Below are 17,125 nucleotides of genomic sequence, written 5' to 3' on the forward strand. Positions count from 1 at the left end.
TAGGACCAACTAAATCATAGGTTGAATGTGTGTGTAAAGCTTCATGGCATGAGTAGTTTTAGGATTACTATCAATAACAAACTTGGGCAAAAAGACGAATGGACAACACATGATAGATGACAGACATCAGGCTATCCCATAGCTCTTCAGGTTTATTCCAGATTAATCCAGTTTCATTTGGTTGAGTGGTCCTGGGACTCGAGTATTTTAGTTTTATAAAAAGTGTCCATGTCCAAAAGGATTTTACAGGAATCTAAGATAAGACCTTTCCTGCCTTTTTACTGTTGAGTGTTAAAACCATCTTTGATATTCTTGAGTAATAACAAGGTTTTCAAACTGACTATTGTGGCGATCATATTGGATATCAGATACGCATTTTTATTTGGAACCAACTAAACATCACTAGAAATCTTTTGGTGTAAACCTGTGTCAAATATGACCATCTCTTCAGGAGCAGTGGTACCAAGATTTTCATTCAGGACCAGCTAGATATCTTAACAAGTTTTCGGGTGAAAGGGTCATGACAATATGCCTTTCCAATTAGAAGTAGCAATAAGAAGTTGTTGTTGTTGTGGGGTTTAACACCATTTTTCAGCACACGATAGGCTATACATGGTGGCTAGTATTAATGGTGGAGGAAGAACCCGGGAAAACCCCCGGAAAGAACCACCGACCCACAAAAAGCTACTGACAGGCTTTCTCAGATAACCACATTGGCCGAATCTGAGACTCGAACCCACGCAGACTGAGGTAAGATGGCAGCGATTCGTAACAGAGAGCGCTTTAGACCACTCGGCCACTCGGGGCCCCAGCAATAAGAAGACTTTCAAGATGGCTGCAATGGTAGTCATACTGGGTGTCAGGTCAACACTATTTTCATTTAGGTTCTGTTTTATAACACAAGCTGGCTACTGAGTATTAAGCCAACTGGAGTAAAATGCCTTGCCCAAAGACACACCGTGCTAGCAGACCTGGACTGATCTGATAGTAGGATTCAAACCCACCACCTTTGTCACTAGCCTGGCATGCTAACAACTAAGGCACTGCTACCTTTAGGATGTCAGATAGTGACGGTTTTAAGACCAACCAGACATCATAAAATGTCCATTGGTGAAAACTGATTGTTGATATGACCATCTATCATGCATAGTGATAGCAAAATTTGCAAGATGGATACCATGGTGGCCATATATATTTTGAAGTCAGATTGAAAACTGCATGTCAAAATAGCTTTTTGTTTACATGAAGCAATATAATTACTTTCAAAGTGGCCAATATGGCAGCCATATGGAATGTCAAATTGACAAGTTTCTATTAGGACCAAGAAGACAAGATAAGAAGCCATTCAGCAAAAGAACCTTGTTCATATGACTATCCATTCTGAAGAAGTAACAATAACAAGACTTTCAAGATGGTTGGTATAATGGCTAATTTTTATTTAGGACCTACTTGGGTGAAAAATTTCACAGTAATCCTCAAAGTAGTTTAGGATGATAGTAACTTATGCTAACGGACGGAGAGACAAAGGAAAGCAGACCAGCTATTGAACTCTTCTAGTCTTTGACTAGTAGAGCTAAAAATGGGTGGTACAGAATCCCGGTACAAAATTTGAAAAATAGAATTGAAGCGATCTGTAGTAGTCAAATGATTAAATACAGTACTGTTTAGAAATATCATTATGTTCAAGGACATTTGGGCCTTTTTTTGTTTGAAAAAACCCCAGGAGTGATCTAGAAATGTTTTCGTACAGTGATACAAGATTTTTATTGTACAAGATGATTGGTCAAGCACTGAACTATCACCATGGTCAAACTCCAAAATATCATTAAAGTCCTGGGAGCTCGGGGCATTTTACACAAATGTAGGAGTGGACCAGAAATGTTGTCATCTGTGGATAGCACGTGTACTTTGTTTGCAAAAGATAGAAGTGATCAAGAAATATTCCCATATAGGGATATGCGATTTAAACTTTGACTTTACTAATTTTTAAGATCGTTCAAGACTCTCAATATAACAACCACTAACAATCCAGAGTGGAAAAAAATAGTAATACTGCTCAATCTCCGACCGGTCTGGTGGCCTAGTGGTTAGAGCATCCACCTCAGAAGTGGGAGGTCGTGGGTTTATACCCCAGGTGAGTCACACCAAGGACTTACAAAAATGGTACTAACAGCTGCCTCGCTTGGAAGTCAGCATTAAGAGATTAGTATCAGGACTGGTTGTCCTGATGTCAGGATAATGTGACTGGGTGGGACATCATGCTACATGTCTGCGGCATGATGCCCCCCTGCCAGACATCTAGTATAAACTGCCACAATGCAGACATCGTAGCAAAATGACTGAATTTTTTTTGAAGCTACGTTAAAAATCCTAATCACACACAAACACATTGCTCAATCTAAATCAACAAATACCAATATCAACACAAAACTGAATAGCTAAATGTATATTTCAATTTTTTTTTACAAGGAAATAGGAATGTACAAATCATTAATAAATAATATTGCACAAAAACTACATTAATATACAGTGTAAAAAGCTTGAGATTTGTAAAGTTTACTTCCTGTTTGCTTATATTTTCTATCATCAACCTCAACACTCAAAATGTTTGCGGTAAGAAATCGTAAATGTTAGATAAGAATGTAAGCTTCCAAGTTATCCACTTCACAAAATTTATGTAATTTTTGGTAACAATCATGATACAATTAGATTGGAAAACAGTAACTGGGACAAGTGAAATTTATGAAAACTATTTCTAGGCAACATTAAAATGAAGGTCAGAGACAATGAAATTAAGTTTTACATGGAGAAAACTGGTAAATGATCATTAAGGTAAATACCTAGCATACATTGTTGCAATACTATCTGTCAATGTTGGCGTCATTTATCTTCTTTCCTGGACCTTTCATGATCACTTTCTCTTAACGGAACAGACATTATTTATACATCTAGCATTGTCTCTTGGGTCTGTCCTGGCCCTTGGGATTAGGACCTGATTCATAACTTAGATTGTGTTCATAGCCCCACCCTATCAGTGTATACACTTACATGTGCTTGGTACTACAAAGGAAGGAAATCTGTACAGTAATGATGGATTCATGGGTCAGTTTTACCTTCTGGGGACCTCCCACTTGAGTAAAACCTTAGATACCTGGGGTTCTCACCCAAAGAAGCTGCAGTGGCTCAGTGGTGAAGACACTGGACTTATGACCAGAAGGCTCTGGGCTCAATTCCCAACATCTGATCAACCATGACAGACTATAGAGTTTGTCAAGGTTATTTGAAAGGTCATTTATTTATTTGCTTTTAGTAATTAAATTTGGAAATATTTATGGAGGAAAGCATAGATTTTGTGTTAAAACAATGAGTCCGCTGAAGACTGATGTTCTACAGGCTGAAAAGTATTTCCAGGAATTCAAGATATGACCATTTTTTTACTTTTATCTGTGAGTGTTCAAATCATCTCTGATATTCTTCAACTATAACAAGATTTTAAAATTATATGCTGTGGTGGACATAGTCCATATCAATTTGGTGCCATTTTAATTTAGTACCAATACGATATCATAAAATGTCTCCTGGTTAATGCATAATGTTGATAAGACTTTCTGTTTTGGAAGAGCAATGATAAAAAGATTTTCAAGATAGATGCCATGGTAACCATAATGGATAACAGATTGGTACCATTTTATTTAGTACCAAACAGACATTACAATAAGTCTTTTGGTTAAAGCGTAATGTTGATATAATAAGACTTTTAGAAGAAATAGTGATAATAAGATTTTGGAGATGGCCATTGTTGCAGACATATCAGAAGTTGGATTGGCACATTTTTATTTAGGACCTGCTAGACATCATAAGAAGTCTTTCAGTGAAAACCTCATGTTGGTGTGACTTTCCATTCAGGAGAAACAGTGATAGCAAGATTTTCAAGATGGATGATGTAGCAGGTATACTGAATGCTTGAATAAAACCATTTTAATTTTGGACCAATTAGACACCATAATATTTGCTTAGTGAAAATCCAATGTTGACCTGACCATCTATTCAGGAGGAGAACTTGTAACAATATTTTCAGTAAGGCCCGTGTGGTGGTCATATAAGTCATTAGGCTTGTAAATTTTTCACCTGGGACCAACTTAACAGCATAAGAAGATTTATGGTGAAAATCCCATGGCAATATTACTTTTCACTAGGAGGAGTAGTGATAACAAGATTTTTTAAAGATATTTTTGGAATATTTGGATTTTTAAAAAATTTGGAGAACATAAAAGCACCAGTTTCATTGAGGACCATATATCACAAGAAGTCTTCAGCTCAAAATCCCACGACACTATTCCTTTGCATTCAGGAGTAGCAATAACACAAGTTTAAGATGGTCATTGTGGTGGCCATATTGGACATCAAATTGGCACCATTTTCATTTAGGACCAACAAGACATCATAAATGTCTTCTGGTGAAAACCAAATGGTAATATGACTTTTCATTCAGAAGGAGAAATGATAACAAGATTTTCAAGATGATCACTCTGGTGTCCATATTGGACAATGGATCTGCACCTTTTTCATTTAAGACCAACTAGAGAGTATAAGTGTTTCATTGAAAACTCCATTTTGATATGACAATCCATTCATCAGGAGTAGTGATAGATTTTCAAGATGGCCATTGTGGTGACTATATTAGATGTCCGAGTGACATAAAACACATTCATTTAGGATCAACTAGACCATGGGATGTACGTGTGTGTGTAAAGTTTCATGGCAATCCTCCAAGTAGTTGAGAAGGATTAGTAATAACAAACTTGTACTATTGGATGAATGTACCATGGACAACAGACAATAAACCATCCCACATGTTTCTGGTCTATGACCTGTAGAGCCAAAAACCTAAATATATAAAATATTGAAGATAATTGTGAATAATGGCAGTAAAAATATGAAATGTCTCAAAATAATGCACTTCATAACATATACACAACAAATGTTACAGGCACATTAATATGGCAATCGTTTGACTCTTTTTAACCAAACTTATACAAACTTACTTCAAATATTCCCGAATTTTAAATGCAGTCATATTTTAGGAATCATTTTTTGCAAATATATTTATAAACTTGGATATGATTTTTTGAAGGAAATTGTTCTTCATAAAGTAAAATCTTTTTTTGCACTTCATTAAATATATATAACAAAATTCATATACTAAGATTCTTTTATAGACGTGCATCAAGAACACCTTTAGCTGTTCCGCACTGATGCTATTTGTCTGCATCAAGGAGATTTTTTAGTTGTTCAGCACTGAGGCTACTGGTGTGCATCAAGGAGATTTTTTAGTTGTTCAGCACTGAGGCTACTGGTGTGCATCAAGGAGATGTTTTAGTTGTTCAGCACTGAGGCTACTGGTGTGCATCAAGGAGATTTTTTAGTTGTTCAGCACTGAGGCTACTGGTGTGCATCAAGGAGATTTTTAGTTGTTCAGCATTGAGGCTACTGGTGTGCATCAAGGACACCTTTAGCTGTTCAGCACTGATGCTATTTGTCTGAATCAAGGAGATTTTTTAGTTGTTCAGCACTGAGGCTACTGGTGTGCATCAAGGAGATTTTTTAGTTGTTCAGCACTGAGGCTACTGGTTGCATCAAGGACACCTTTAGCTGTTCAGCACTGATGCTATTTGTCTGCATTAAGGAGATTTTTTAGTTGTTCAGCACTGAGGCTACTGGTGTGCATCAAGGAGATTTTTTAGTTGTTCAGCACTGAGGCTACTGGTGTGCATCAAGGAGATTTTTTAGTTGTTCAGCATTGAGGCTACTGGTGTGCATCAAGGAGATTTTTTAGTTGTTCAGCACTGAGGCTACTGGTGTGCATCAAGGAGATTTTTAGTTGTTCAGCATTGAGGCTACTGGTGTGCATCAAGGACACCTTTAGCTGTTCAGCACTGATGCTATTTGTCTGAATCAAGGAGATTTTTTAGTTGTTCAGCACTGAGGCTACTGGTGTGCATCAAGGAGATTTTTTAGTTGTTCAGCACTGAGGCTACTGGTGTACATCAAGGACACCTTTAGCTGTTCAGCACTGATGCTATTTGTCTGCATCAAGGAGATTTTTTAGTTGTTCAGCACTGAGGCTACTGGTGTGCATCAAGGAGATTTTTTATTTGTTCAGCACTGAGGCTACTGGTGTGCATCAAGGAGATTTTTAGTTGTTCAGCACTGAGGCTACTGGTGTGCACCAAGAAGACTTTTTGCTGTAGAGGATTAAGGCAATTGGTCTGCCTAAAAAATGACCAAACAGTACTGGCTGAGATGTGCCTCCTTTACAGTATTGTGTCTCAAAGACAGCACAGCATATTCATTCACAACATTGTACAGGGGCTACACTACATTAATAGTAAACTGCCACACCAATTGTTTTCCTTGGATGTTTTTATTGTGAGTTTAACACAAGTTTTCTGTACAAGATAGGCTATACATGGTGGCCAGTAATCTGGTGGAGGCAGCTATTGGCAAGATTTCTCACATACCCATGTACTATATACTATTTTTGAATTTTTTTCAGTTAAATTATAAAATAATTATTATAATCCTAAATGTTTGTTATCTTGTAATTTTTAAAGACTTCTTTTTATGTATATTGTATTTTACAATTAAAATTATTTAGACATTTCAAAAAAATTTCCTTAGAGGAAGAACTCTATAACCACAAACCAAACTGTAATTAGTTATCATGGATTATTCTCTTACATGTAACACAAACTGGCAATTATATGCATGCAGTCTACAATGTGTCCACATGGTTTAAATATGAAATTACTAGAAATGAATCTTTTCACAATCAACAAGTGCTATGAACAATAATCTAAAAACCTTACCTGATAACTGAACTCATCTGAATCTTAAAAATATAAGCTTACAAGCCAGAACTGATGAAAATCTGATCAGAAATATGGCCCCTACAGATTCATAAGCTCAGGTAATCAGACACCAAATCACCACATTGATATGCATGGAAGTTGCTCACAACTGAACTCATCTGAGATCATATTGACATAAACATACGAATTCCAAACTGGATGAAAAATATGACCTCTTAAGTGTTTAACCAATCAGATGCTAGATCACCTCATAATCATGCAAAATCACCTCATAATCATGCCAGATCACCTCATAATCATGCTAGATCACATCATAATCATGCTAGCTCACCTCATAATCACACTCATTCAGGATTTTGATGATATAAATCCAGTGCCTACCACTGCAGCTATGCTACTTAGACAAAATTTAATACAGCCAATCATATAACTTAAATAGCCATTTCTCATGTTCATCCAGTGTCTTATTTTCTAAAATATCATTCTCTTTTTTAAATTATAGATCCCTTGAAGTTTAAATAACCTAATTTCCAAAAACACCTATCATCAGATGTCACTTAATGTTTGTTTATAAGATATTACAATGAACCAATAGTCAACCTTTATCCCTGACAATGTGTGAACAATTATTTGGTCAAAAGAATTTTCAATGTAAATGAGACTATAAAGCATTCAAACACATTTATAACCTGTTCAAGCAAATTTACAAATTCATGCAGCAAAGTTATATGCTCATTTAATAGACTTTTAAACTCATCCAAAACAAGTTCTTAATTCATTCAAATTACTTGACGGTACAGTTGGAAAGATCCAGATAAATATCAGAAATGCGTCATAAAAAGTTGCATGTGCTTTGTCAGGACTATTTGGCAAGTCCGATAAGTGATCAAGATGCTTGAGTTTGTCCGTCAGGCAATGGAGCAAGCTTAGAATCGATAAAGATTACCTCATGTTATGATACCTTTGAATGAGTGAATCATAAAGAATTAAAGAATATCTTACTCTTTCAAGTTGAAATTTTAAGTCAAAAAAGACGATTAGTCTGACAGAAATGGAACTCCTCTGTATTTAGAGACCACAAGAAATAACTACAGAAAATAACGATGACCGTGGGTGTCATTTTGTCTGTAGCATCTGACATCTGGGTCAGGAGTACTACAGATCATGCATAATGAATCCACAAGGGAGATAAGCAAAATGTTTACATTCCAATTAAAAAGGCAGGCCTCTGAATGACCGAAGTGGAAAATAGGATATCACCTTACAACTGTACAGCAATTAAAAAGAAAACACCATAAAAGAGCTATGTGTCAGCACTTTTATCTCAGTTCAAGTGAAATTTCTTTTAAAGTAAAGAACATTTATGATTGAGACTGAAAAGTAATTTAATATAAACAAGGAAAAGTCAAACAAAATAATGAAATAATAGGCAGGGCCCCCTGAAAGTGAGATGGGCCCTATTAAACCGACTAAGGGTGCCCTTGGTTCCCAATTCCTTGGAAAGCTGGGCAGGATATATATATATATATATATATATGATAACTAAAAGAATAGGAGTATTTAATAAAGTATTTAATAATATTTTAAATCTAATAGGTGCTTTTTCTTTTTACTGTACATGTTCTGTAAGAATTAACAAATGCTGATGGAATATATCAAAAACAGTCTATTTGTGTAGTTAATTCATATTGCATATACAACTATCTAGTGTAACCTGTGAAGTGTATACGTTTTGTGTAGTTAATGCATACTGTGACCACGTGTTTGTGTAGTTAATGCATAGTGTATACATTTGCACAGTTGATGCATACTGTATATATATCTATTTGTGTAGTTAGTGTATGCTGTTTATATATGTTGTTAATGCATAGTGTATGCATTTGTGTGGTTAATGCATAATGTGTACACTGAATAAAAAAATACAATAACTATGTTTTGAATCAGGTATGCATCATACTAATTAAACGTTCTCCAGCTTAATAATCCACAGTATACTGGTAAATGAATACTCATGTACATTTTAAATACAGTTGTTCCCTCAATTTGCTGCCCCATTCGGTAAAAGTATGAAAATGGATGGTGATCATGCTGGTGGACGATTATGGTAAGCAGACAGATATACATTCAACCAGTAAATTAGAAAATGATCAATAAAATAAATTTTAACTGAATTAGGTTTTTGCATATTTACAGAAAATGACGAGACAACCATTTTACTCAAGTTTACATCAGCTTGATTTTAGTTAATTAAAATTGCATTTGTGTGGGTCTCTGTTGTTTGTTAGCGTTAAGTTACACCTGCTATTATTATCAAAAACTGAATTCACTAAATGAATTGCTCAAAGTAAAGCTCATGGCAGTTGTTCAAGGTTTGTGACCATTATTTATATATTATTTCTACAATAATTAGGTTTGGTGAATGACTGATAGTGAGACTAAAAATGAAAAGAGCAATCAAAGAGCAAATCAAAAGGTACATGCAAACTTTCTGGTGGTAAGTGAGAGTGGCAAGAGACTGGAGACATGGTTCAAACAGGATTCTGAATGATAAATTCAAAGACTTTTCCCAAAGTTACAGAGACCACAAACACAGATTTCCAATACCTATTTTCTCTAGCATTTTGTAAAAAGTTATGCTACATGAGAAAACAATAAATGCAAAATACTACTATATTGTTTAATGATGAAATTAAACTGAATGGGTCATCAGTAGAAAGAAACCAGGAAAACTCTACTACATCCAAATCTAACAACCTTGGACAATTTTATTTGAGATCATGGAAAGAAATTAAAATGTTTGGGATTATTTCAATTTTCAAAGACTTTTAAAGACCTCAGAGTAATCTGCTCAATTTTCCCCCACTTTCAAGGCCTTGAGAATGCTACCTCATTTTTTCCCAAACTGTCTAAGACCTTCAAAGACCGTATGAACCCTGTGGAGGGCATGAAATCAGGTGAACACTGTACATATATATTATATTAAGTTACAGTACACTGATTTGCTAAACCTTTTACATCATTGTACTTTCTGAATTATGTAAAGTATTAAAAGTATAAGAACTTAAAAATGACTGTGGACAATATTTACAGACAATAAATACTGAATATATATTAAGTGAATTGTATTTATAGTTAATATGAATTGTGTCCGTCTCATGATTGTTTAAAGGAAGTAACTCTTTTGTAACATACTTGTATTATGGGTTTCCAAGTGTTCCGAGAGTTATTGTCATAAATCCAAATTTTATTTATGCTGACTTACAGAGGTCAGATATAATATTTTCTACAGACAATGACCCAAACTTTACCCCATGTCTTATCACTAATTTATCTGAAATTCATAAATGACCAGCGTAAAATCTTTGTTTTCTTTACATGCAAGTTTATTTTCTTCAGTTTTTATGTGCAAACATAATTGTTTGTGTAAATATAATTACTTTTTTCCCTAATGATGGGAAATCTTGTGCCAATTGGACACAGTGGGGTACAACATTAAGTGGTGAGTGGCTGGATCATGAGAGTATTTGATTTAGTGTATATAAAATATTCTACTTGTTTTCAAAGCAAATATTCTTAAATTATAAGCACATGGTTAAATGTGTGTGTGGATGAAAGTTTTCTCCATAAAATTTTTGTTTGTTCTGAGAATCTTTCAGAATAGACCGAGTTATATGTCTATGATAAATAATAGTTTTTCCATTATCTTTGAACTGTAGCGGCCTAAAATATTTATCAAAGAAAAAGATGTCTGTATATTCAATATACTGTTTGCAGGTCACATATACTAGAATCAGATAAAAACATAATCAGGTCTCAATGATGTATTTAGGAGTCCTGGCAAGAATGATAAAAGAGAGAGTTTACCTTCTTTTAAATAATAATTCTGATGCATGATTTATACAAAAAGCATAATTACAAAATATTTTAAGTATATTTGTATATTTCACCTTTTTAAAATACCTTTTATAGAAATGTAAACATCTTGACCTTTTATCTTTAATCTTGTAGTAACAAATAATTTGGAAGGTTTAATCTTTTAAAAGTAAATTCTGCAATTGTTCATCGTTACATCTTTGGAACTTACATATAAAACCAAACACAAAAAGCATGATCAAGAGGGAAATTTGATTGCTCCTGAAATCAATACTGACAAGAAAATTCTCATTATTACACATTTATGGTCCAACAAGGTATTAATTTCTATTTCACCCAAAGGGAACAAACCCTGGGAGTACTTGATAAATTGGAGACTCAATTCCTTCTTAAGTTAATAAATATTATCTGCATGTGTAACACACAGAGAGTAAAAAGTGTACTACAAAATTTAATTTGTTAAAACCAAAAAGGCTTTCTTTCTGGCAGATTAATGGGAGTGAATACCAAATTAAATGACTTGATAGTCCAATTTATGAAATAAATATTTCTGCTGTAATCGTGTTGATAGATTTTAAGAAAGCACTGGATTCTATCATCAAAATTTATAGATAAAACTGAAACTATGTGAATTCAGGAATAGATGTAAAAAATGGGTCAATGTACTAAAATACAGATGCACAATTACATAAGACTGGATGTGGTTGCAGAGAAGGCGACCCGTTATCCCATAACCTTTTTCTTTTCTGTACTGGAAATATAATCTTTTATTTAGAAAAGAAAAAAGAATTATTCATATCTTCCAATTGTATTGAAGCTAAAAATATACAATATATTCATTATGAAATCATGTTGGAAAAAAAGCTGACGAGTTTGAGATTGGCATTCCAAATAGAAAAGGACAGTGGATAGATGCATGTGCCTCCTGATCACAGAGAATTAATTATTTTATAGGCTAATGAATCTGCCAATGTGCGATAGTTTATTAAATACTGTAGTTAAAATGATGTCATAATACTTCCGAGAACCCTATATAGTAAAGTATTCAACTATACGCTTGAACCTAAAACCATTTTCATCTTATCGCAAAGCACAGTTACTACTATATGTAAACTGAAATATCACTTGGCCACAATTTTAGAGTGGACACATAAGAGGGAGTTCATTTCTATTTTTTTTTAAATTAAGGTGCATATATTATTCATCATTTTACAAATTTTCTCTTGAACGGATCACTCTGAGGGTGTTAGTGTAATTTGCTAGTCTTACCATAAAAGTACAGTAATTTGGCCAAACATTGTTATCTATGGGAACTGAATTGTCTGTGAGCCATTACTTGTAACTAGACCATAACTATCAAGCTCAGATGGTTCTAATTCCATCAATCACTTAATATAACTATCACCAACACATTTTTATACATCAAGTTAGAAAAAAGAGAGCCCCAACATTGTACTTTTAGTCTCAAACAGTCACATAATATAATAATTTTTGTCCCTTCGGACTGTAAAGTTGCTCACAACATCTTAAAAAGTACTGTCACTGATTGGATTAAAAGCAAAACCACCAACTGAACACAACTTTATAAATTAGAAATGAAGTGGATAAAACATATGAGATGGAATATAGATGTTATTAACTTTAAAGTATCCTAGAGAGTGATGCAGTAGCTTGGCCCCAGGGTAAAAGTGGTAAGCAGTAAAGGGTAAATGTGTTACATTCTCGATATAAAGTAAACTGGTTAAAAGAGTTCTTAACATACAGGAAAAAAAATTAATTTTATTTTTAAATTGAAAACTTTAACAAAGTGAGCTGGACATGTTCTTCTTGACCCTGCTCTGAGACAAAACCAAAGGACACATGTAGTAATAACCAAGATGTGTGTGTTGATGTTATAGTCCAACATGAAATGTCTTACTTACGGAAGTGAAGACAACACCTTCAATCAAAATGTGTCCCCAGTATCCAATTATTAAAGTTGGGATTTCATCTATTTTCATGCACATTTACCCAATTAATTTTTTTTTAATGTGATCTACCATATGGGCAGAACCCAGGGGCAAAAGTGGTGCTCAGGAAAGATGAGCAAATATGATGATATTTACATTTTTAAAATATGAAGATCTTATGTTAAGAAAAGTAAATGATGAAAAAATCTTAATCAAAAATGTGTTCTCTATGTAATTACTGACTCACTGCCCCAACCAGGGGCAGAACCTAAGAAAATAAGTATTAAAAGATGGGGATTATGTGATGATATTAGATCACAAAACATGAAGTGACCTGGTATTTGGGTTATGACAACATAAGTGATGGAAAAAAAAACTAAGAAAAAAATCTTTAACCAAAATGGGTCTCCATTATAATTATTGACACCAGAGGCAGAATCTAGGTGAAAGAGTGGTACTGAGATATATATATTTTTATACATTTGTACATCACAACTATTATAAAAACTCCTTTGTTTTTGTTGGAGGATGTCAGAGCATTCTCTTTTTGTCTTTTACATATTGATAGTTTGGAATTTATGAATTTCATGTGATGCTAACAGAAAAAAGGACTGGTTCGGTTAAAGATAACCATATAAATAAGACACTTTTAAATAATTAATTATTGGTTCATCATCATACAGTATAAAAGAACATACATAAAGATATCACATAAACATCATACAAACAATTAGCTTCATGTACTAAATAACACAGTACATAACAAATTAACAAAAAGAACAAAGATCATCTAAACAGATTAAGTTCGTTCATAATGTGTACATATATGGTAACATCTAACACAATCCTCCTTCAAGTTCCTCATCATCTAAAACTCCACCCAATGCTCCATTTCCTGCATCAGTGGTTCCCTCTTGTTGTGCCTTGCTCTTTTTTACTCCACCTGGAATCACTAGATCTCTTGCCAACTTTGCAAACTGTAAAAATGAAAACTTTGTTCAAGTCTGTAACGATTGTTCAAAAAGTGCTATTTTGTCCATCTCAACCAGTGCTCTAACAGTGAGAAAACTTGCACCAGTCTGTAAAAAGTAATGAATGGAAACAACTTCATTATGCTTCACGTGTTCCGACTATTTAAAAAAGTGTACCAGTCTGCAAATGGTTCTGAATGGTTGTGAGAAAATTTGTATTTTTCAGTAATAATGTAGTGGAAACAATCTTCATTAGTTAATGTTTTCATGTGTTCCAGCTTAAAACAACACTTTTCTATGAAATAAAGAATGTAATAGCTTGCTTGCATTTTCAACCTCAAAAAAAAAGAGTACTGTGAATGGATCATTTATACATCCACCTCATGTTTAACAGTCTTCAATATAGAAACCATTTTTTCTTCTTTTTGTAACAGTCATCTTGACCTTTGGAAACCAAAATCAGTTGACTTCTTCCTTGTCCCAAGTGCAAGCCATTCACAAAGTCTAGTGCAGTTATGTGATGTACAGCTGACAAAATTATGCAGAAACTATTTTTCTTCTTTCAATCACAGTGACTGTGACCTTTAACCTTTTGATCACAAAATCAACAGATTGTTTACCTACAAGTGCAAGCAATCAATAAGCTTGATAACTGTACATGGGAGACAACTCAAGTTATCGTGCAGAAACAAAATCGGTATTAGACAGATGGATGGACAAAGCCAGAACATAATACTCTAGGTTATAGTGGCATATAAAAATTGGGTTTCTCCTGTATTCTGAGTAGGATTTCTAAAACCATTTAATAGGATCTTTCTTTTTAAACAACATGTTTATCTTTAGGTACTTGTAAGGTTCAAAGGCACCAAATTCTTTATACTTCTCTCGTGAGTTTACAAGAAAATTTGTACAATATCTAAAAAATTTAAATTAATCACAAAGAAGAAGAGGTCCATATGTGTTTGATATCAATTACCTGGCTTACATAACTTAAAAAGTTTACCATGCAGTAACCAGATTTATGTAATACTGAAAGAACATGACACTATATAAACTATCTCTCAGCCTTCATATAATGCTGATCTGAATTATTTTATTAGTCTGAAAAAAACAATATTCTAAAAGATACAAGCATAATTTTTGTGCATAGAACTGATCTTGATCATAATAAAACTCATCCGAGAACTTGAAGATATCAATTATTTATTAAGTTATATCAAAACCTTATGAGAATCTGAAGTCTGCAGAGAGGTGACAAACTCAGCCAATTAGAAGCAAGATCACCTCATTAATATGCATATATCTCACCATGATATGAGCTTACTTACCAAGTCTAAGCAAAATCATGGTGTCTAGGATGTTAACAAGTCCAGCCAATCAGTTACAAGATTACCTGATACATATGCTCAAAATCAGAATCATCCAACATCTTGATGGTATAAGACTATTTAGCAAGTTTGATCAAAATCTGATCAGAGATAGTATCAATCAATCAGATGCAAGATCAACTACTTAATGTGCATGAAGCAACTATAACTGTACTCATTCAAGATGTCGATGATCTTAACCAACTTAATAAGTCTGAACAAGTTCTTTTCAAAATACAGTCTCTGAGCTGTAGGAAGCTCAATCAGATGCAGCTGTTCAGATACAAGATCACCTCAATGATATGCACTGATCTCGCTCAAGATAACAGTCCTTAGAAATCTTGATAATAAGCCTAAATTCCAATGCTGATCAAAAGTAGTTCAGAAACACAGCCCCAGAGTTGTAACAACCTCTGCCAATCAAATGCAAGCTCATCTGTTTAACATGCATTATCAAAAGGTTATGAAATTGTTCCCATTTTAAAACCAATATTCCAACTTTTATCAAATTCATATCAGAAATATGGCTTCCAAAATGCTGATAAGCAACAGTTGATATACAGATGATGCACAACAGATGCAGTGCTGAACTATATGCTCAGTGCTAAACTATATGCTCAGTGCTGAACTATATGCTCAGTGCTGAACTATATGCTCAGTGCTGAACTATATACTCAGTGCTCAACTATATACTCAGTGCTCAGTACTGAACTATATGCTCAGTGCTGAACTATATGCTCACATAGCCTTGTGACTATAAGAACTAAAAATAAATTTTCTTCTACGGAAACCTTGAGATTTAAGTTTTAAAGGATGAAAACATCCAAAAAAGTTCCCAAAACCCAAGGAAAGTAACGAGTTAGCTACAGTCTGAACTTATAAAATTGGAATTTGCTATGCAAATTATTAATAAAGTGTGTACCAAATTTTAAGACATTTATGGAAACAACAAAGCGAAGTATGATTTCACTTGTTAAGTACAGGTTTTTGCAAAAAGAAATACTCTTATTAACAAAAGCCTGCTGTGGACACAAAGAAATACTCTGGTGCAACAAAATCCTTGCTTTGGACCCAACAGAAATACCCAGATGTTACAAAAAAGCTTTGGAACTATGGAACTAAAAGATATATGCATAAAAACGCTTCTGATTACAGATTTCCCACCACATTTCCTGAATTGAACTAAACGCAATATGTGGCCAAACGGCAAAAGATGGAGTAAAATATTAAAATATGGACAAAAGCTACACTACATGAACATTATCACTGACATGGTGGGCTACGTAACTAGAAATAGACTCTGGGGGAATGAAAAACATGACCAAATACAACTTCTGATAACTACTGAATTATTGCAATGATTTAAATTTGTCATACACTCAAACTGAATTTGTAAAAATGACAATTCCTATAATAATCTGCAAATTCTTGGTACCTCAGAAAATAAAAAAAATGTTATTATCAACAATTATTTGTACACCTTTCAAAATAATTATTCAACATGTACAAAATAATTACAACCTAGTAGTCAGAGTTACATATAAATCTCATCTTGGTGTCATACATATACACCTTTCCCTTGACAACTCACGCACAATGGGGTCCAAAAAGATAGACCACACAATAAGCAAGGGTGTGAGTTACCAAGGGACATCAAAAAAATTCCTCAAGATATCCAGAAAATTGGGGGGGGGGTGCTGCAGGGAGGAAACTGGGCTATTCAATGACTTAATCCTCAATTTATAATTGTGTTGGGAATAATTTTCAATGAAGCACTTTTTCTGATGAAGTATTTTCAAAATGTCCAAAATCTGAAAGATCGTTAACATTATTCCAATGGGTTTCAATAACCAATGTGTACGCGAAAACATTAGTGTATTATATCAGTTTTTGTTTTGTCAATCAATCTGATTCTTGGATTGGTATATAACAGTATTGTGCGAAACAGGGAGTCTACATTGCAGGGAACCAGAGTAACTGTTAATACACCACCAAACAAGATTTCCTTTTTTGGAAACATGCGACATTTTTTACATGACACAACTGTCTATGTCAAAACTCGTATTGTTCAATTAGTAAAATTAAGTGCCATG

General features: G+C 34.0%; 1 protein-coding gene across 1 annotated transcript in view; it reads right to left on the bottom strand.

Annotated features, from left to right (window-relative positions):
* Positions 1-2,431: 2,431 nt before the first annotated feature.
* The window catches only part of LOC149785832 (gamma-soluble NSF attachment protein-like), a 49,632-nt gene continuing 34,938 nt past the window's right edge, over positions 2,432-17,125 (bottom strand). Inside the window, exon 10 of the mRNA XM_089979785.1 lies at positions 2,432-13,671. Within this exon, the coding sequence (XP_089835911.1) occupies positions 13,531-13,671 (141 nt within the window). The 3' untranslated portion in view covers positions 2,432-13,530. The remainder of the gene's footprint in view (positions 13,672-17,125) is intronic.

This window comes from Sinohyriopsis cumingii, chromosome 13, assembly GCF_028554795.1.
Source record: "Sinohyriopsis cumingii isolate HCF-2022 chromosome 13, ASM2855479v2, whole genome shotgun sequence".
Lineage (NCBI taxonomy): Eukaryota > Metazoa > Mollusca > Bivalvia > Unionida > Unionidae > Sinohyriopsis > Sinohyriopsis cumingii.